General features: G+C 40.5%; 2 protein-coding genes across 11 annotated transcripts in view; both read right to left on the minus strand.

The window, feature by feature from the left end:
• The window catches only part of sptan1 (spectrin alpha, non-erythrocytic 1), a 43,336-nt gene extending 41,584 nt beyond the window's left edge, over positions 1-1,752 (minus strand). For all 5 annotated transcript variants that reach the window (XM_026172728.1, XM_026172727.1, XM_026172726.1 and 2 more), the window contains exon 1: positions 1,489-1,752. The gene's annotated coding sequence lies outside the window, so the exon portion shown is untranslated. The remainder of the gene's footprint in view (positions 1-1,488) is intronic.
• Positions 1,753-5,711: 3,959 nt separating this feature from the next.
• odf2a (outer dense fiber of sperm tails 2a) lies at positions 5,712-20,378 on the minus strand. 6 transcript variants are annotated; one of them, XM_026172732.1, is made up of 20 exons: positions 20,235-20,378; positions 18,750-18,863; positions 18,470-18,583; positions 18,198-18,374; positions 17,506-17,693; positions 17,105-17,237; positions 16,838-16,963; positions 16,241-16,315; positions 16,054-16,125; positions 15,793-15,909; positions 15,389-15,574; positions 14,228-14,263; positions 12,713-12,822; positions 9,641-9,776; positions 9,321-9,431; positions 8,952-9,215; positions 8,360-8,460; positions 6,801-6,963; positions 6,090-6,215; positions 5,712-6,005 (listed from the first exon to the last, which is right to left on the minus strand). In XM_026172732.1, the coding sequence occupies exons 1-20, from the start codon at positions 20,235-20,237 to the stop codon at positions 5,835-5,837; spliced, it is 2,523 nt and encodes an 840-aa protein (XP_026028517.1). In that variant the 5' UTR covers positions 20,238-20,378; the 3' UTR covers positions 5,712-5,834. The 6 variants fall into 6 exon arrangements, with proteins under 6 accessions (XP_026028517.1, XP_026028516.1, XP_026028515.1 ...); XM_026172731.1 differs by having other exon boundaries at positions 16,241-16,312; positions 17,500-17,693; XM_026172730.1 differs by having other exon boundaries at positions 17,500-17,693.
• Between the last annotated feature and the right edge of the window lie 1,752 nt (positions 20,379-22,130).

Genomic DNA, 22,130 nt, shown 5'->3' on the forward strand with positions numbered 1-22,130 from the left:
TTTATTTCTTTAGCTCAACCAATGACAATTTGTGTCTGATATTAGTTAGATCAGAATAAATTAATGTTAACTGGTCTCACATAAGCTGATATGTTTTGTTTGTACATGAAAGCAGACACAGCTATGCTTTCTTAAATAAATGATTATACTATACAAACTCTGACAGTAAGTGTAAGGAGCTATAGTCAGCTGCCTCTCCAGTGACTTCCACCGTCCCTCCTGTTACTATTAAATGGCTCAGACTATGACATGGGCTTGCAGAATATGCGACACTGACATTTTAAGTTGTGAAAGTGGTCTGGCAAAAGTTAGAACACATACAGATCCCACTGAAACACAGATCCACAAACAGTTTTTCTTTAGAGGTACTGAATACAGGATTATATGGTATTGTTCAAGATAACATTGGTACAAACTTTTATGACATAAAAGTGTCATATCATGATATCGATTATACAGTGGCACCATGTATTTACATTCCTTAGTGCACACATTAATGAGACAAGCGTAGGTGAGTCCAACTGCTTTTGACAACAAAGCACAATGCTTAGGAAAGTTGCAAGAAAACTGGTGGAAACAGCAAAACTGTTTCACAATAAAAACATCAACATCGTATAACCGGGCTACAAAAGAACAGATGCTTGCTGTTGTTAATATATAAGTGACTCAACTGAGCGCAAAATGTATGTAAATGACAGTGTCATTTTCACATCCTTACTAAACTCCTTAAACACTAGCCTATTTGATTAGCAGTGTCTCCACCAAATTACATATAAATGATTAACTGTGAGTCAGTCCGCACTGAGATACAAGCAGGAGAGACAGATAAGGCCCGATGTTCAAAGGTATTCATCTGAACTGGGCGGCTCCCTTGTAGCATGGCCGACAAGCTAATGTAGCCGCTTCCATAAATATTATAAACCAATGCTTGATTAATTCTCAAAACATTAAGTGTAAAAACTGTGAGTGAAGATCAATTTCACTGGACAAGTAGGAAAAAACCTGTTAAGACTAACGGGCCAGCTAGCAGCTCATGAGTCTATACTCGCTCTTGAGAGCATATTAAATCGCCCACGACTGGCATCATAACAACATTACAACTTACATATAAGATTTATTATAGATAACCCCCCATCAATCAATCGACTTGTCCAAGTTTAAACCGATCATTTTGTTTGAATGCAGCGTACATTTACGGGTATCAATGAAGGCTAACGTCATTAGGTAGGCGGCTAAAGCTAACAAGCCGACCTCCTCAGAGCCAAACAGGTTTACTTCTTCGCTCGTCATTTAGGGTTTTTACATACCAGCTTAGAAAACATCGAACAATGAAAACGCTTGCAGCTGGTTAGCCTTAGCCATTCAGTTATCGAATGCACGGTATTTGGAGAGCAATGAAATTAATTCAACAAATCGTTTCCAGTTTGGAAACATGGTGCATGGAATCTGTTGTAATATACTCAATTCAAAATAACAGCACTTTCCTACCTCAGTGGGTTTATCAAAAAGTGTTTACAACTTGGTGCTTGTCCAGGCGAAACGACGACGAAGGACGTACAACCGCTGTCGATGGAGATGGGGGTGGCCTTTTTTTTTCTTTAACCCAAATGTGACGTCATTTTCAGCAGCTGCGCGGAAACAACCGAGGAGTGACGGGAGAAGCCGAAGCTCTGCTGATAACAGCGTCCAGTCTCATCCAAGGTCGCCAGGCTTTCTTTTTGTTAGTTGGCTTGACACAAACGTAACCCGCCGGGCTTTCTCTGCGAGTAACGATCCATATGAGTGCTGCCGGTTCCGGTCACAGACGCTATCAAATCAAGATGATAAAATGGTGATACAAATCTACAAAGATAAAAAGTGCAAATTCGACAAGACAACAATCTTCCGGAAACGCGTTAATCTTGTATTTTTGCACTCAAAGCCTTAAAATAAACATTTTAATTACAGTTAATTATTTTGAGTGCACATCAGAGCTGTGAAACTTTTCATACTATTTTTACATTAACTCCAAGAGGAAGTATTGTATGTTAGAGTCATTTTTTAAGATATGAACCTATAATACTTGATATTTTGTTTTAAGTGAAAATTACTTTCACAGTTTAAGTACAGCTGAAAGTGTCATAATTTGGAGAATTGCAGGTTAAGAACCCAAATGTAGGACTAACAGACACAGGCATGTCATGGACAAGGACCGAGCCCTTTTATTTTTGCCTGAAGTGCATATAACATACAAAATCCAGAGAGAAGCAAACAAACAGTAATGTCCAGATGAACAGAATCAGCTTTTTGGGTAAAAAACAAGGAGTCACTATGAGTATCCATCTGGGAAACATGGACAAATGAGTTTATAAAATAAACTTGAGGTAAAAGGGGAGCTATAGAAACAGGAAGGTAAGTAAAGCTGAAGACAACTGACTAAAGGTAACATTAGAGACAATACACTGGAGACTATAGCAAAGTAAAACAGGTATTAAACAGAAACACTGCACATCAGTTAATGAGTCAGGCAAGTTGATAAATGCTGGACCTAAGGCCTAGGACCAAGACATACAAGATTACTTGATTACTCATCAGTTACTTGATGAAAAGGTGTAACTACTTTGATAGTGACTTAAGGTAAAATCCCATCTGAATCCAAATTTATGTTCGGGTCCTCTTTATTTGAATATTGCTCATGTTTTCGCTGTGTTATTTTGTTCCCTGATTGTTTTTAAAGGTATAATAATTTCCCTAGGGATTAATAAAGTATGCTGATTCTGATGAGAAGCAAGTTCAATACAGCCAGGCTTTCTTTGTATTAGCTGGCTTGACAGTCAGAAATAACAGAGAGCACAACAATAGCTGTCACATTTCTTTGTTAACCAAAGCATTCTGCTTCGGGATCTCAGCATATTCACATAAAAGGAGCATTTCATCTTCATCTCTTCCAATGAAAATCTTAATCTTCAGCTTGCCCTCCTGTCTTTTCATTAGTGCCCCTGTCTCCAAACCATACATCATAGCACGTCTCACTACCATGATCAGAACCTACAGCTATCAGGACCCCCTCCTCTAGAGCCAGCGCCTAATTTAGACCCAAGAGACAGACACTCTTCCTGCTTTTAAGATTAGGCTGAAAGGAAGTTTCTTTCTGTTAAAAGCGAGTTTTTCCTTCCCACTCTTGCTAAGTGTTTCCTCATAGGGTGTTTTGTGATTGTTGGGGTTTCCTTCTGATACTGTAGGGATTTTACCGTACAATATAAAACACCTTGAGGTGACTGTTGTTGTCGTCTCTTTGACAAAACAACTAAAAACCCACCTTTTTAAACCTGTGTTTAACTTTTATTTTTATGTTCTGGCATTTCTTTTGTGAAGCACTTTGTTATTGTGACTTGCAAGGTACAATTTGAAATTTTGCTTATTTACTCTTATTGCAGTAGCACTTGAGAGCCCAGAGATCACAGGTATTCAGGATGGATGTTCAGGCTTCTCTTCTGTGTTTCTTGCACACAGAGGCTTCTCCAGACTATTATTGAACCTTATTATGTAATGTAGATTAAAATATCCAGTCTTTGTAATATTAAACTGAGGAACATTATTCTGAAATTGTTCCAAAAGTTGTAGGCACAGTTTTTTGCAGATTGAAGAAACTTTGCCACCTTTACTTCTGAGTAAAGATGTAATTAAAAAAAATAAACCAGCCTTTTTACTGACCTGTTGCCTAATCAGCTGCAAAATGTTTCTCAATCTTTTGCTTTTATTAACACTTACTTTTCCAGCCTCTTTGTTGCCCCATCCCAACTTTTGAGATCTGCTCATACCATCGGATTAAAAATGAGCTAATAGTCTATTATTATTATTAAAGTCTATTTTTAGGGGAGTTTAAAACTATATAAAACAAACAAAATAAATATTAAGAGTATTGCCATTGTTACGAATTCAAATATTGGGGATGGATACAAGAGGAAAAACCACAATAACAACACTGGTCCGGCCGGGTTGAGTCAAACGATGATTTTAATGATCACACGCGTGGGAGATGGACACCGTACGCAGACAGCATCAGATCTCAAAATGGTGGAGCATTGATCAAACTCTTATAGCCTCTAGTGGCCCCCACCTAATCATAAAAGCCTAAACATTCACATTCTTTCTCTCACACGGCGCCTAGGCTACGACCTTGGCTCCCTGTTTATCTGCTCCTGCTGAGATGGGGCAGAAAACTCCAGTATGTTCTGTTCTCTTCGAATCAGACAAATAAGGCGATGACTTTCTGCGAACAGTATTTCTTATAACTCAGCAGTATAATGCATCATAAAACAATATCATTCATTCACAATAAATCAGCAGTCTAATGTAATGCAAATCAGTTTAACAAATGCAATAGTTATCACCTTCTTCTAATTCAGGAGAATAATGCAAACTAAAACTACATAATAATTCACAATCTTTAATTAGGGGTCTAACATGGCATAAAATAATATTATAATCCCGCACCATATACTGGTATTGTACTTTTATACAAATATGATTACAGACTGCCTTTCTCATATCATTATTGTGATATATTCTTTTTTGTTTAGTTTTTTTTTGGCCAGGATAATCATGTAATGATATTTGATAACATAACAGCCGTACTATATGCCACTGATTGGAAAGTCTATTTGATTATGGCAAAAAAGAGAAAAGAAATATTTTTGCTTTATTGCTGGTTTAATATTATATTTAACATATATAAAACTTTCCATTATTAAATACACTCAAGTTTAAAAAACATGAATGACAGTTATTGATGCTACTCAAAATAATGATATTGATAAACACAATGCCTTGTACCAGCCAAAGGAAAATATTAACGCCACTGTTTTCAGCTCCATACAAACAGAAGGAAAGACACATTTAAGTACTTACTGGATCAGAAATGCATGACTTGGTTTCGGCATACATACATACAAAAAAGTCAGCAACAGTACAAAACTGTGACTGTTAATTCTGGTGATAAACAGCTCTATTGTGATATGATATGGCCAACAGTGATGGGATGATTAAGACCTGGATGTAAAGGACTACCCCCCAGAAGGAGAGAGCCAGCAAAGCTGGTTTAGTAAGCACCCCCATTTCCCACACCCTGCTGCTGGGCGATGAAGAGTGGAAGCGGGACCAATGTCGACCGCAACCCAGGGCAACACTCATCTTCCACACTGCACACATTAGTCAAACTGGACCTCTCAAAGCCCCATCACCAGCACCTTGCGAAATCTCTTTCTGAAGGCAATATTAAACTGGCGAAACATCTCATGCAAGCACTGGCTTTTGTAAAGGTGTATGTCTGGGAGAATTACTTTCACAGAATTACACTTCTAAAGTTGTTTGCATTAGTGGTTCGCTGTTGTTTTGGTTACATCTTTTTTTTGTTATTAGTCTTTTAATATATTTTCACAACTACCTGTTATGAAAGCCCACATAGCCTTTCGTAACAGGAGCCAACCACTACCAAAAACTGCACTTCTTCTAAGTATACCCTCATAACCAGTGGCCGGGTTAAATACCTGTGGCTCTCTACCATTTCTTTAAAAATGTCTTTACACACCTAAATAAATGCAGTTGTCTTAAGCTCTTAAGGTCACTTAAGGCTCCATAGGGGAGTCAGACACTGTGGACTGCCATGATAAAAATCTGACTACAACAAAAATGAACATCTTTTACTGATAGGGACAAAATCAAGTGTGAGCTCTGTGGTAGGAAACTTTATTACAGCTGAGCTATTTAAACTGTGGTACCATCACAGCCTCCAGCTCTGCCAGCCAAATCTAGTGACAGGCTTAAGTCATGCCACTGTTCTGGAATATACACAATCAGCTGGGTGAGGAGGCTTGCAGAGAGCTGCTGAGGGAAAAGTCTCCAAACACACTAGCATAGGATCCTTTGAGGAACTGGACATAGTTTTGCAGGCTTCGATTAGTGCTGTCTGACTGCTCCAGGCGATCCTTCAAATCCTGCAGCTGGCTCTGGTACCGCCACTCCATCTAAGCATCAGAAATACATACTTTACAGACCAGCAGATGTTTCTACGCAGACAATTTTAGTCAGTAATTCCCAGAAGCCTTTACCTGCTCTTTGCTCCGTTTCAATTGATTAATTTCTGCAGTGGTCCTGCTGAGTTGGTTTTCTAGGTCCAGTATTTTGGACTGGGTGGAACGTTGTTTGTTGACAACACGTTCTTTGGTCTCTGACATCTGATAAACAGATCACACTGGATTTCACTATAATTTCTTTTATACACTATTTCAATGTTACATGCTCTTATAAACAAATTCAAATAAAAATATAGTCAGTGTATGTATATATGAAAAAATGGGTGTATCATATTTGACCACAGTTAAATTCAATCATCAATAAAGCCTATTTAATACAAGCTAAAAAGGAAACATTTAATAGTCAGAGATGCCAAGATATCTAAGGTGGTGACTGACTCAGAACACTAACCCAGAGCCCAATTCAAAGAAATGAAACCCGTGATTATAATACTGCTGAGGGAGTGGGCATTTAGAGCTAAAACATTGCATTTACAGATACACATACACAGTCCATTGTGTAGATGGAGTGGTTTAAAGGAACAACATATTTGAAGCAGTATCATTAAGTTTGCTTTATAATGTTAATTAAAATCCAGGTGTTTCCTCTGAAGCTTGCCGGGCTGTATGGTCTGTATGTGCTTTGTATCATCGTGTCTTTTTATTGTGAATTGCTGTCACACTTGGGGTTAATCATATTTTGTGTAAAGTTCTTTATAAGTAAATCACTATGAAAAAGGATCAGACTTGTTGGCGAGCATCATCCAGAGCCTCCTCCAGCCGATGGCTCAATAATGAGCATTCTCTTGTTTTTTCTTTTAGATGGAGCTCATTGCTGTGGACGGTCTCTTCTCGTTTTGCAATAACTGCTAGCAGGTCGCTATTCTGACTGCCGGCCTCCTTTAACTTTCTAGAAGATGGCAAACAAAAAGACAATGACAACAAGGTGCAGTTAGAGTATTTTCAATGAACATATATTTCAAATTTCGTAATTAACAGGCTTTGGGAGCGTATTTAATATTAAATCGATATAATTCAAATATGATTCAGTGGAATTCTGACAGGACAAGCAAGGCAGGACAAGCAAGGCAGGACAAGCAAGGCAAGCACTGTCAAATTTAAAAATAGACACATTTAATTGAATTTTCACTTGTTCCATTGGCAGATTTTTTCACTTATTCCAAGCAAAAATATCTTGTATTAAGTGAAAAAAAAAAACTGCCAATGGAATAAGTGAAAAATCTCTAGTTTCAAGATGCACTGTCTAAAAACAAGTTCATATATCTTACTGAAGTGTTACCCTGTAGCTGATTGTGTCTTATTTTAAGTGTGATGAGATTATTTTGACTAGAAATTAAAAAAATATACTTGGTAAGATTTCGAGTTTTTGCAGTGTATTGCCAGTCCCAGTCAGCAGTTCTCCTGCCCAACCAAACACAGCCTGAGCCAGCCAGCTTCCCATTCCTGAGTCAGCGGACAGCTTGCCAGAACTTTTTTGAGGCCTACCGAAAGACTCTAAACTCCTATCACACCCCAGTTTTTTCTATCAGAACTGCAGAAATTGCACCGGATACCCCCTCTGATACTCCTCTGCTGCTTCAGGAGACCCCCTGGCCAATCAAGCCTGGGAACTCTCCTTCTTCAGCCAGACGGGACATCATGATTCAATAGCTAAACAAACATCAGTGGATTTATGTTTGCTCAATTCTCACCTCACAAAATACAAATTCAGAATCCTGATATAAAATGTGCTGCTCCTATTTGACAGGGTCACTAATGTTTACCTCAGCATTTACCCAGCTCACAGGACATTTCTCTGCCTAAAAGCATTTCAGAGACTTGCTGACAACATGATTTTGTGGAGCAGCAAGTGTCTTCTGTCCACTCCCCTTTATGCTATGAAACAACGGCGTGCTGTCAATGGAGGACATGCTCCTTCACTTATGGCCAAACATAGTTCTATATGCTCTCTTCCCAGCCTCATATCATTAGTATTAAGAGGATTAGAAATGGCTGCTTCCGACTTTGTTAACTCCATCATTGTGTTTTATTTTGACCAATTGCAATACAACAAATGTCCCAGTAAGCCGGTTATGTTACCTGGGGTTTGGGGTTTTTTTTTTTAAACTGAAAAATCTGAATTTCATGAAACCTGCTTTCTAGAACAGGATCAGATACGGGGTTTTATTAGGAAATGACAAGGTGTAAAGACAAGAACAAGAAACAGCTGTTGGACGACATGGTGGTTGATTAATAATTATATATCTAGACATTATTAAAGTGAAACAGCATAAGAGAAGACGGACCTTTCCAAACTTTCTACTCGCTGCTGAAGCTGTCTGTTCTCCTCCAGCAGCACCTTTTTCTTCTGTCTAAGAAGCTCCATCTGGCTGCCTTGGGTCTCCACCTAACACAATAGAAGGCCTTTGAATAATGTATTTAGAAAACATTTTCACTGAATATTAACTGAAGCTGCACAGAGATGAAAAGTAGTCTCAGAATGGAATGGATGTGGCTCAAGAGACAAGGGGGAAAGTTGGTAGTTTGATCCCTGGCTCCTGTTAAAGTTGAAATGCTCTTGAGAGAGATGCTAAAACCCACATTACCCCCAGTTGGGTATGGTAGAATTGTTATTTGTGCCCTTTTCTACAAGTTTATTAGTCTGTTAGCTATAATTATATTAAAAAGCTATTTTTCCAAACTTTGTAAAGCACCATTGTATCCACACTTCCCAACAAGCATTCCTTTCTGCCCATCTATCATTTATTATCTGTCATCTCCATTTGTTCTTGCTCTTGTACCACTACCATCCTATATTTTTATTTTCATTAACATCATTTCAATATTGTTAATATTTTTAATGCTATCTTTGGCTATAAAGCATAAGACTGTTGTAACCTTCATGCGGAGATCAGTCAGTGCTGTGCTGAGATCCAAGCTGTGTTTCTCCTGGCTGCACTCCCTATCCTGAGCTTCCTGCAGCTGTAGCTGGGAGCGCTGTAGGGCTTCAGGAAGAGGCTCCAACTCTGCCAGCCGTCCCAGAAGCTCCCTGCGCACTTCATCGATCTCCTTCTCCAGCTCCCCCTGCACCGTCTGAGCCTTCTGCTCTGCTTGAGCCAGCCGAGCACAGTACTCATCTGCCTCAGCCTGGGTTTTCTCCAACTTTGTAGATATGGTTTAACAGGACAACAAGGACAATAACGGTGTCATTTCTGTACAATGACAATGTAAAACTGTTGTATCCCCATGAGAGTGTGAAATAATGACCTGCATCTTATAGCTGTCTAGGAGGCCCTCATACTGTCTGATGGAAACTTTGACCTGTTGAAGCTCTAACTGAGACACGGACAGCTTCTCCTCCACCGCAGACGCTGTAGCCTGAGAGAAACAGAACTTTTATTAAATAAAAATGACAGTTCATACTCCTAATGCAATATAAGTCAACCTAAAGCTATTAGAATCAGTAATGGAAAGATTACATCCAAGCCGCAAAAGCATAACAGACGTGTCTAAATTCTGATCAGGGCATGGTTTCATTAACATTTAGCAAATCTGTTATCATTAATAAGTGACTTTGGCTGTTTCACCTTGAGGGATTGGTTCTCCAGTTTGGCAGCAGTACTCTCTGCAGTGATTTCACGGAGACGATCCAGCAGCGCTTCTTTCTCTGCTCTGCCTTTATCCTTAGTAGTATGAAGCTGCTCAGTCAGCTCTGCTATACGGCTGTCATACCAGATATGATAACAAGTTAACAAGGATTAGATTTCCATTCATATAAACAAAATCCATCTGAAAGAGCAAAAGTCCAAAGTCAAAATTCTATTAATGAAGCTTGGTAACTGATTTCATCACAACGGGATCTTTGTGATTTTCATGTTACATTTTCTGGAAGCTTGCCCTTATCTGAATTAAGGGTCTAAAGACTTATATATGGTTCAATAATGTTTAAAAGGTCCACTGAGCACACTGGTTTGTGATATTGGACTAAATAAAAACTCAAGTAAAAATAAATTCAATTCAACTTTATTTATATAGTTGTGATGTCTGCTGCTGCAGATTGTGTGGAGTGAAGAGAGTGCAGACCCAAATGCAGACAATGGAGATGTGATGAAGTGAACAGAAAGTGAGCAGTTTATTTCTGGCTGCACAAGACTACAAACAAAAGCAAAGAAGGACTAAGATGGAACTAACAGAAGCTATACTGGGAAAAGCTAAAATACTAAGTACATGAAGCCTAAGACCTGAAACCTGAAACTTGGAACACAAAGGAAGAAAAGCACCAACAAGAGACAGACAGAGGACTAAATGCACAATGATAACAAGGAAATGGCAAACAGGAGGGAAACACAGCTGCGACTAGTCAGAGACAATGTGACAGGGAGGAAGCAACCCTGAACACACTAAACGCAAGACGCGGGACTATCAAAATAAAACAGGAAACATGAGAAACAAGCTGAGACACGGACCGCTGGGACTGCTGAAGAACAGACATGAGTATATAACGGACTCGACGTGACACATGAAACACAGGCTTTTGTTTCTGTGCCTCCCCTAAGGCGTAGAAACAACAAATATAACCAGAAACTAACTAAGTGAAAGTATATTCAAAAACCAGGAAACAAAAACACAGGGTGCCCAGACCCAGGACCATGACAATACTGCCAAATCACAACAACAGTTCCCTCGAGGCGCTTTATACAAATGACTTGCAAATCTCATAAACTCATTTTATTTTATTCACAACACAATACAGAATATGTAAAATATGAAAACATATCAAGTATTTAAACTGACAAAGAAAAACACTGGTACATTTTGAATTTGATGGGAGCAACACATCTCACAAAATTTGGGACAGGGCCATGTTTCCCCCCGGGTAGTGTCCCGTTTTCTTTTAACACGTGTCCGTAAATGTCTGGTAACTGAGAAGATGGAATTTTGAGAGGAATGTTGTCCCATTCTTATCTGATAGAGGATTTTAGCTACTCAACAGCCATATGTCTTCTTTTTCATATTTCTTATTTCATAATGTGCCAAATGTTTTCAGTTATTGAAAGATCTGGGTCAGCCTGCAGGCAAGCCAATTCAACCCCCAGATTCTTCCACTACAAAGACATGCTGTAGGAATAGATTAAATGTGCAGTTTAGCATTGTCTTGCTTAAATATGCATATTATGCACACAGGGAGCATATTTTGCTCTAAACCTTTCAGCATTGATGGCGCTTTTCCAGATGTGAAACCTGCCAATCCCCCCCTGACATTTACGTTTTCCAAAAAGATGATCAAATTTCAATTTGTCTGACCACAGCACAGTTGCTCCACAATTTGCAGATGCAGATTTTTTTGGAGATTGTTGTAGCTACATAGCTATTCTGGCATCACCCGTCAGTTTGTAAATGTCCATTCTGAAGTCTCAAAGTCAACCTTTCCACCATCTTCATCACAAAAAACAGTGATGGACCCTGACAGTGACGAAGGGCACCTCTGACTGTGAAACCACTTGCTAGTACGCTCACAAGTCGTTAGCCAATGAGAAAGCAGATAACACCACAGCTCATCCTGCTTTATGTAACATGGTATGATAATGTTTACATTATTTTATTCAGTATGACCCAAAATGCATGACTAGGTCAAAGAACACAGTAGCAAAGTGTTTGCAGAGGGGAACACAGAAAGCCTATAGACTTCTATAGGACTGGAAGTGTTTTTGCAACCTCAGCTAGTGCCACCAGGTGGCATGGATGGATATAATGCACTTCCATACCGGCTTCATTTTTTTTGACCAGCAATCTATGGCAACCTTTTTTTTTTTTTTACCATCTATGTTACGCTGAGAAATTCTGCATCCAAGATGCTGCTTTTATAATCATGTTACTAACCTGTTGCCAATGAACCTAATTAGCTGCAAAATGTTCCTCCAGACATTTTTTTCAGTACCACCTACTTTTCCAGACTATTACTGCTCCATTCCAACTTTTTTGACATGTGCTGATATGTTCTATTGTCAATATAATATGGGTTTATTAGATTACACAGTTTTCACCTTGAGGCGATTGTGGTTCTGTTTTGGCGCTATATACATAAAAATTTAATTAAGTTGAAATTTACATCTCACACACACGTTTTCCTTAGGATCACATTTTATTTTGTATTTTAACAAAACAGCCAAACAAATGAGTCTCAGCAAGAGTGCTCCTCTCAGAGTTTTGCCAAAGTACATACATGTACATATTGTGTCAACTACATTTTCTCCATATCTGCATGTCTCTCACATCCCACCCTCAAATGTACTGCTATATCCAACTTCAGCTCAAACAATTCCCTGTTTATTTCTCTCCCAGAATGATACTGAAAGCAAGAAAGCTTGATGAATGAATGAAGGGATGCTCGGTATATGGCTACAGTCTATAACCCTATGCTAATGTCATTAGTGGTATAAGGCATTTTGCTCTGCACAATTACCAATGTGACATTTGAAGACCTTGCAAACGTCAAAATAAAAATGTATTCATGGTGATTTTCCAAAAATATCAACAGACTTTTATTGTCCTGCATGCTATTCAGCTGTCCAAAACGCCTTTGTGAAAAATAAAAGGAGTTTAGGATCTTGGGTTTTTTATCCCCCCTTTGTGAACAGAGAAAAGGAAAATGCAGTTACCTGTTCAATAGCGACAATTCAATATCCAGTTTACTCTTGTCTTTTGCTTCTCGTGCATGTTGACTCTGCCATGTCTCAGCTGCTGACAGCACCTCTGCTATCTGCTTCTCCTGCAATTGGAATACATCTTTGTCACTGTTCACTAATACTGGTTGATTCAGTTATAGTCATAGTTGGGCACTGGTTTGTTTTTAGACTTCTCCTGGTATGAGGTGCTTATGTTGATATGCTGTATTTGATTGTACATTATGGTCAAATATCTCCATTTGTTGAGTTCTAGAATCATGTCCAAAGACATTTTGGAAATGTACATAAACATATAGTAGAACTGTAAAAACCTGTAATCTGTAAATCCACTGTTGTGTTTGTGACCAGCTCTGTCTATGAACATGCTGCAGCTGTTTTTTAAGTTGAAAAACACAAGCACTGTGCTGGATTGCTGGTGATGTATGAATGGCTCGACCTTTTTAAGGAGCAAAACAAGTCCTGTTTTTCCTTGGTTTTATGACTTTACATCATATGGCATCAAGCTGTATGCCAGAAAATTTGCAAGGCTTTAACTCTTTGATGCACCTCACCAGAAAGGATCAAGAGCGAGGACACACTAAGTGTGGCTGAATGATGCCAAAGACAGAGAAGGTGATCCAAACTAAAGATGTAGAACTACCGGGAAGCAAAATAGTAGACTAATGGGATAGCTATAACCTCCTGGGGTTATCCAGAAAGTTATAGCTATCCTGTATGTCTGCTATTTGCTCTCCAAGCCAATAGGACCATGACAATGATGCAAAGAGAACAGCCCTGCCAAATATTTCCAGAGGGTAAGATAGTACTGACAAACCAGCCCAGTTGTAGTAATAAGGTCCCAGACATTAATATCTACAGTACCTACTACTGGTCATCATATAAGCAGCCAGAATAATATTGCTTTTTCTACTGAATTAAAGTACAGACTCTCTATAGGTGTGTCAGAGCTGCATGAAATAAGACTTTTGTTCATAACCCACCTGCACACTTACTCAGAGCTGACTGAACTATTTCTGATCTGCTGCTCTGGAACTCAAAACTCCACATTACCAGTTCATCTACTCAAATTTCAGGCTCACACTCTGTGGTGTTTATTACATTTGTTTGCTGCAGTACGGACCAGAGGGTTGGACTATGAAGCAAGTTTGACAGGCTTTCTTTAAGTTAGCTGGCTTGGCAACTCTTCAGTCAGTGACAAAGACGATGAAGAAGGCTTCAGGATCTGGGCAGGCTCAAATAAAAGAAGGCATCAAATGTTTCTTTTAACTGTACCAATGGTCGAATTAACTGTGATTTATCACATTTTTTTGGAAATCTGGGCCACATTTGTGCCTGATTACAGCCAAACCCACTGAATCCAGAAATCACTTAAATAGAACCTGCGTGACAAAGAGAAGCAGGCTAAAAGATCTGAAAAAGCTACACATCATGGTACAATCTAAAGAAGCAGCCTAATGATTAAGAAGAACAGTATGGGCTCAAGCTCACACTCTTAAGCACCTGAGATCCTTCTGCAACCAACCTCTGAAAATAATGAAGATAAAGTGGCATCAGTATTATACTGAATCTAAAAGAAACATCTCCTTAAATTAGTTTTCAAATATACAAAGAGTCTAGTGTCACTGCATCTTCTTAAAGACAAAACAGCAAAGGTCATTAGGAGGATGGTGAATGGCAACTGTAAAATAACACATCATAGATGCACATCTAGACAGTCAGTATTCTTCATAAGACCCGTCTTCTCTGCGACACACTGGAACCAAACTAACTGCAGATCCTGAAGTCAAACTAGGAAGAAAATCCTGCTCCTCACATACAAGGTCTTAAATAACCAGGCCCCATCTTATCTTAATGACCTTGTAGTACCATATCACCCTATTAGAGCACTTCGCTCTCGCTCTGCAGGCCTACTTGTTGTTCCTAGAGTATTTAAAAGTAGAATGGGAGGGAGAGCCTTCAGTTTTCAGGCCCCTCTTCTGTGGAACCAGCTTCCAGTTTGGATTCAGGAGACAGACGCTATCTCTACTTTTAAGATTAGGCTTAAAACTTTCCTTTTTGCTAAAGCATATAGTTAGGGCTGGACCAGGTGACCCTGAATCCTCCCTTAGTTATGCTGCAATAGATGTAGGCTGCCGGGGGGGATTCCCATGATGCATTGAGTTTTTCCTTTCCAGTCACCTTTCTCACTCACTATGTATTGATAGACCTCTCTGCATTGAATCATATCTGTTATTAACCTCTGTCTCTCTTCCACAGCATGTCTTTTATCCTGTCTTCCTTCTCTCACCCCATCCGGTTGCAGCAGATGGCCCCGCCCCTCCCTGAGCCTGGTTCTGCCGGAGGTTTCTTCCTGTTAAAAGGGAGTTTTTCCTTCCCACTGTTGCCAAAGTGCTTGCTCATAGGGGGTCATATGATTGTTGGGTTTTTCTCTGTATCTATGAAGCGCCTTGAGGCGACTTTTGTTGTGATTTGGCGCTATATAAATAAAATTTAATTGAATTGAGTTGAATTGACTTATATGACAAAATCAAACTGAACAGAATATAATTGACAGAAATGACATAATATAAAAAACAGCAGAACAAGTTTAATATCCATGACATTAAAGGTTTTAATAGACTGGTATGTCTGCGCTGTGGAAGGACGTACCATGTCCAGCAGCTGGATGCTGAGATGGCCTGCAGTGTCCTCGCTGCGCTCAGCTCGCTGCTTTTGGGCCCGTGCGGCTCGTTTCAGAGCCTCTCGGTCTGCGCCTGCCTGCTGCTTTAGTGTCACCAGCTGATCTGTCAGATGTTTTATCTCCACCTTCTGCCGATTGGCTGCTTTTTCCAGGTTCTGTACCAATGGCAGAGGATAACAGACGCATAGATAAAGATATACTGAAAAAAACATGTCTGACTACAATACAAACAACTGGACAAATATAGATTGCAATAAATATATATTCTCCAGGGTGTGTGTTCACTGACTATCATTTCTTTCCATCCATCCATCCATCATTATTATACACAGCACCAAAAACAGCAACAGATGGCAGAAGATACCACACAAACCTTTATCTGCACAGTGAGGCGACTGTTCTCAGCGTCTTTGCTCCGGAGCTGTCCTTGTAAATGAGCTCGTGTTGACTCCAGGCTCTTTGAAAAAACAGCTGTGCTCCTGGCATTGTCCTGCATTTCCAAAGCCAGCAGAAGATACTTGTTTTGTGCTTTGACATTTGTTAGTTCTAAGATTATATGATATGAGTAATGCTGCAGTGAAAGAATGCCGTATGGAAAATTTCAGATGAAGAGAGCTCTAAATAAGACAGCCACCTTTTCATCATCTAAGAGCTTGGCAAGTCGATTAACCTCTCGGTCTTTCTCTTGAAGTTTAACAACAAGATGCTGTAAAAGGAAAGAAAACATATTATTTCTGACACAAAAAAGGAAACAACACAAAATGGATGTATTTTGTGAGGTTACTTAAACAAAAAGAATTTGTAGTTTCTATTAAACTCACGGCATTTTCAGCTTCTGTGTCTGCCAGTTTCTTGAGTAATTCGTCCTTCCTTGACAGCTGGAGTGACTCCATCTGCTTTAAACCATCCACACATATAAAACTTCACCAGTTTCTTTAACAAGCATTTACTGCATCTACAAAAGTGTTAAGAGACCAACCAAGGCTAAATATTGTGACAGAATATAATCAACTTACTAAGTAAGGATTCATTTATTTGAAAATTACAACAGATCTGCACCATACTGGCAAATCTAGCTTCCTACCAAAACTACGACTGCGACATGCCCCCTTTTCTCACTCTGTTTCTCTTCACTGAGGTTTCCTTGTGTTGTTTTCATGTGAAAGAATACTGTCCCAGAAACAGTTCAATATTTACTCATCTAAAGGCAGCATGAGTTCCTGTGTATTTTGTGCTATTGTAAATTGGCAGTTGGATTAGACTGAGGTTACGGTTCATTCATTGGACCCTGCTTGCATGAAATGGATCATCAACACAGTCCTGCAACCATTTACACTGGATCTTAAGGCGCAATAGGCTCTCTTTAGATTTCTCCAAATGATCTGTGCTGTAAATCAAAAAATCATCTTGCACAGTACCTGAGATTCATGCTGCTCTCTGAGAAGCTTCCGCAGTGTTCGGTTTGTGACCTCAAATGTCTCCAGTTTCTGCAGCAGCAGCTCGTTCTGACAGGCCAAGGCTGAAGACTCAGAGCCAAATGGCTTCTTCAGCAGCAAAGACACAGACAGAGATAGAAACACTGCATCACGAAACACTGAGAAAGCCTCCTGTTTCTTTCTAAAGTTCCCATGTTCCCCTAGTCTCACAGGACACATTGAAAGAGCAGACCCTGAGGTAATACTCACATTGCTACCAGGAGCGCACAGATTGAAAATGGACTCTCGCAGGGCGGAGGCTTGCTTTGCAGCTGCTGCTCCATTCACCTCAGCCTCCATCAGCATCCTGAGTAAAGCATCTTTGTCCTGATGCCCACTGTCACTGTGTAGGAACAAACAGACCTTAAATCACAAACATACTACTACTCGAACATGAGTTTCATAAACGTCATACTCTGAAATGATTGTCCCACCTTTATGTCACATACGCTAACAGGTAGTATAGTTGAAATGCAGTTGAATCAAGCTATTTTCTTTCAGTTGCCTATAGTATAATTAACCACCCAGATCTCTAAGCCCTTTGAAAATGAGGGCAAAGAGAGGCTGTTTGTCACGTGAAGGGTTGGGAATGAGTTTGGAATCACATTTGCCTGTTACAGTCATTCTCCTCCAGCATCTTCTCCATGGAAAGCCGTAACCTGGTGTTTTCCTTCTCCGTCTCCTCCAGCTCTTTGGTCACCTCAGCCAGCTCCTCTTCCTGCTCAGCGATCACCCGCTGGGACACGCTCAGCTGCTTCGACTGACGCTCTAGCAGCCGTTCCTTCTTTTGCATTTCTACCTGCACATATACCGGATAGGTATAAGTGAAAAAGGACATGTGGACCAACGCTTTAAGCACAGAAATCGACAAGAAAACCTCGCTGCTCTTTGTGATCATCAGATGTGGCAGTTTAAAATGAGGGCAAGTCTTTCAATGGGGTAAATGAACAGGTTATCTCCCTGCTATACTTATTACACGTGAGTGGCAAGACTGGAGAATTTTGACTAAATTAATACATTTCTACATTTAGATTTTACCATTCAATTTCCAGGAGTTCAAATTTCCAGGAGTATTTAAAACAGTTTCCATGGAATAAACCCATTTATTGTCTGGGTGCCCTTAAATGGTTATGTAACAATAAATATGTAACAAGACTCGCCTTGAAAATCCCATGTAAGAAAAATAGAAATCAACAATGTTTATAACATAAGTACTACTAACAAACAAATTATAATCTGAAATCTGTCTAATTAATAGTAAGGTTAGGGTTGTAGGTTGGACAGTTGCTTAATTCAAACTGACCTCATTTTTCAGCGAGCTGACTTCAGTCAATAAGTTGTCAATCTTCCTCGTGTACTGGCTGATTTGTCCATGTAGGCCTTCTTCCTCCTCTGATGCAAGGTCAGCTAACTGAAGTGCAGACTGCGAGCTTTCAGGTTCTGGTTTCGGTGGTGTGATCTCAAGGTTGTGCGTTGGCCCCTTGGTGCAAAATATACCGTGACACTATATCTTTGATTGCGTGAGTGTTTTTAAAAAAATAGCAGAGTGGACTGGAAACTGAGAGAAGGTATTACCTCCCACTTATATGTGGCATCACGTATGGAGGTCTTTCCTGGCGTGATCCCCACACCTCGAGTTTTGACTTTAGCTGTGGGACGAAGGTCTGCTTTGTTGACTGCAGTCTTCCCCTTTAAAATACAGTGTGCTTATATTAATTGCATTTATTAGAATGGGCATGTACTATGGGCATGAGTGAACAAACGGCTTATGATCAAGAGATTAGATTAGGAGAAACATTCACAATAAAACATGAACAACATCACAAGACAGACAGTCCACATACAAATATCTAACCTGAGGTGACCTGCCAGGACTCCTCTGGCTTTCCAGGTGCACGTGTACTGGCACGGTGTCATTGATGTGCACATGAATTGGAGGTGAATTTGAGCGTGTTCTCGTGATTTTCCTCTGTGGCACATGAGCTTAAGTAAGAATAAGCTTAATAGAACAGCATGTAGCTCAATAAAAAAAAAAAAAACAATATCTTAATAATTTGCGAATAAATACGACAGGATATGTTAGTTTGAGTGCACAAAATCCATAATTTTCTGTTAAGGTAAGTCAAAAACAGCTAGAAAAATTACTGGGTATTCTTTTACAAAAAGAATGTTATGGATATGATCCGACACAGATTCTGGATCCTGTCCACTCTGGTTACTCCCAATGAAAATCATCAACTGCCACCTCCAGCTCAACACATTCATTTCTCTTGTGCACTGCTTTCGATGTTTCTAAACGTTTCTACCTTTACTAACGCTGTTCCTTGCATGTTCACCTTTCCACCTCATCTACTGTCTGGATTCTAGTGACACTCGTGCCTCTTCTCTCCAGAACATGCCTCCACTTCTCCAGTCTATTCCACCTATTGTTGAAGCTGAGGAGGGGTTCATCAGCTTTACCCCTCTGTAGTTACTAGTGCTCCGCACATCTGTCAAGACGTCCACTACTCTGTCTCCCAGACATCTCTATACCTGCACAGGTATGTCATCTGGACGGACTCTTCATCATCTTCACAGCTCCCCTCACTTTCAGATTCCCTAACTTTCCTCATCAATCCTCGTCTCTCTCGTTTTCTTCATTCATCAGCTCCTCAAAGAACGTCTTCAATTTCCTCAACACACTTTCTTCTTAGCACATTTCTGTCCTTCATCAATCTCTCCTTTTTCACATCCTTTCCAGCTTAATCACACAGGTTGGTCCTTTTTTCCCTCCTTAGGAGGAGAAAGGTGCTGTCCTATGTACACAGTACTTGGACAGCTTGAATCCAAATACAGTGCTCCTGGCCTTGCTTCCATCTGTTCTCCTGCACACGCAATACTCTAAGTATCGCTCTAAGACTCTACCTTCTTCCTCCTCTCCATCATAGCAGCCAACTCTTTTGCCTTGTACCAGACATAGTTCCTATATTTCAAAACAGTTCCTCTGCAAACACCTCTGCACTCCTGCCTTTCCTCACATCAAACTTGCTTTCCCTCTTTCCTCCTAGGCAGTTTCCACCTTAACTCTTTGGTCTATCAACACCTATCAACATCTATCACTCACTCCGTCACCGACAAATCTGATCCTCATTCTTGTATTTGATGTCTGATTAGGAAAAGACTTTTGGCTGACGCCCCATTTATTAATGTATAACCAAAGAGTACACTTCATATCGACATTGTTTTAAACAGTTGGCGAAGTTGTCATGAGGTCACTATTCCTTCCCATCACATTAGCTTCAAACCTTCACGACAGCATTTTTAGGATGTGTATAGTAAACGAACAAGTCAGGAATCTTACCATAGGAGAAACCGTAAAAATACACCCCCCAAAATAGAAATATAATTCATTGGCAAAGCACCATTTAATGCTTCGAGAGGAGTTGGATTGGAGTCAACGCCAACAGACAAAGCTTCTTTCTGGTTGGTCACTTTAAAGCACGTGACGTCTTTCTCAAACAGAGATTGGAGCAGAGTCGACGACGTTACGTCACTTAGCAACACACTTAACAAGCTACCAAAGAGAATAGCTGAATGAAGATGAACCTCCCCCACTCCCCCGCTAGGTCAATTCCATTTTCTAAAGTAAGCTCACCACTCAGCAGCCATCTTGAAACTCACTCGGACTCTTACTTTGAATCATCAGAGGAACAAGAAGCAGTCAAATGCGGTAAAGCAGGTGAAGTGTTTTTCTTCTGCCATCATCTTTGCTGTCGCGAATCTCACGTTTCTGTTAATGCAATATATGCTAAATGACAGAAAAGGAAAACAAAAATATACATGAGTACATCGTTGTCTTCCTTCTCTCACCCCAACTGGTCCCAGATTACGGCCCCTCCCTGAGCCTGGTTCTGCCGGAGGTTTCTTCCTATTAAAAGGGAGTTTTTCGTTCCCACTGTCGCCAGAGTGCTTGCTCATAGGGGGTCGTATGATTGTTGGGGGGGTTTTCTTTGTATTATTATAGGGTGCACTTTACAATATAAAGCGCCTTCAGGCAACTGTGATTTGGCGCTGTATAAATAAAACTGAATTGAACTGTTGTTTGTTTGGGAGGAATTAAGTTCAGTGTAGTTGAGCAGTACCCCAGCAGTAGCTTTAAAGGACCACATATTTACATTTCACTCACCTCAAAATCCTTCTATTTAAAAATTGTTATAATTTATTTATTTTAACTAGAGGCAGCAGGCCCAGACAAGGTGTGTCCTAGGATGCTTAAGGCGTGTGCTGCTGAACTTGGGGAGCCGCTACAACGAGTCTTCAACCTCAGTCTGCGACTGGGGAGAGTGCCCGCCCTATGGAAGACATCCTGCATCGTCCCGGTCCCCAAAAAGAACCGGCCCAATGAGCTGAATGACTTCCGACCGGTGGCACTGACGTCACATCTTATGAAGACTCTAGAGCGGCTCTTCCTCAACCTCCTCCGACCACAGGTACAACATGCCCAGGACCCACTACAGTTTGCATACAAGGTGGGTGTCGGAGTGGAGGATGCCATCCTGTACCTCCTACACAGAGCCCACTCACACCTGGATGGGGGAAAAGGCACGGTCAGGATACTGTTTCTTGACTTTTCCAGTGCCTTTAATACCATCCGGCCCTGTATGCTTCAGGAAAAACTGAACAGGATGGAGGTGGACCCCTGCCTGGTGGCTTGGATCTCCGACTACCTCACCGACAGACCACAGTACGTCAGGCTGAAGGACATCACGTCTGACACTGTGGTCAGCAGCACAGGAGCACCACAGGGAACTGTGCTGTCCCCTCTTCTCTTCACCCTGTACACCTCTGACTTCTGCTACAACTCTGAATTATGCCATATTCAGAAGTTTGCAGATGACACGGCCATCATGGGGTGTATCTGGGATGATCAGGAAGAGGAGTACAGAAGTCTGGTGAGGAACTTTGTCGCATGGAGTCACACAAACCACCTGCAACTCAACACCTCAAAGACTAAGGAACTGGTTGTGGACTTCGGGAGGTCCAGAGAAGGTCCACTGCCGGTTCAGATAGAGGGGGAGGAGGTGGAGGTGGTCAACAAGTACAAGTACCTCGGGCTGTGGGTGGACAATAACTGGACTGGTCATGCAACACAGAGCACCTGTATAAAAAAGCCCAAAGCCGACTGTACTTCCTCAGGAGGCTGAGGTCTTTTAACATCTGCAGGAAGCTCCTGAGGATGTTTTACCAGTCGGTGGTT

The sequence above is a fragment of the Astatotilapia calliptera genome, chromosome 7, assembly GCF_900246225.1.
Source record: "Astatotilapia calliptera chromosome 7, fAstCal1.2, whole genome shotgun sequence".
NCBI lineage: Eukaryota > Metazoa > Chordata > Actinopteri > Cichliformes > Cichlidae > Astatotilapia > Astatotilapia calliptera.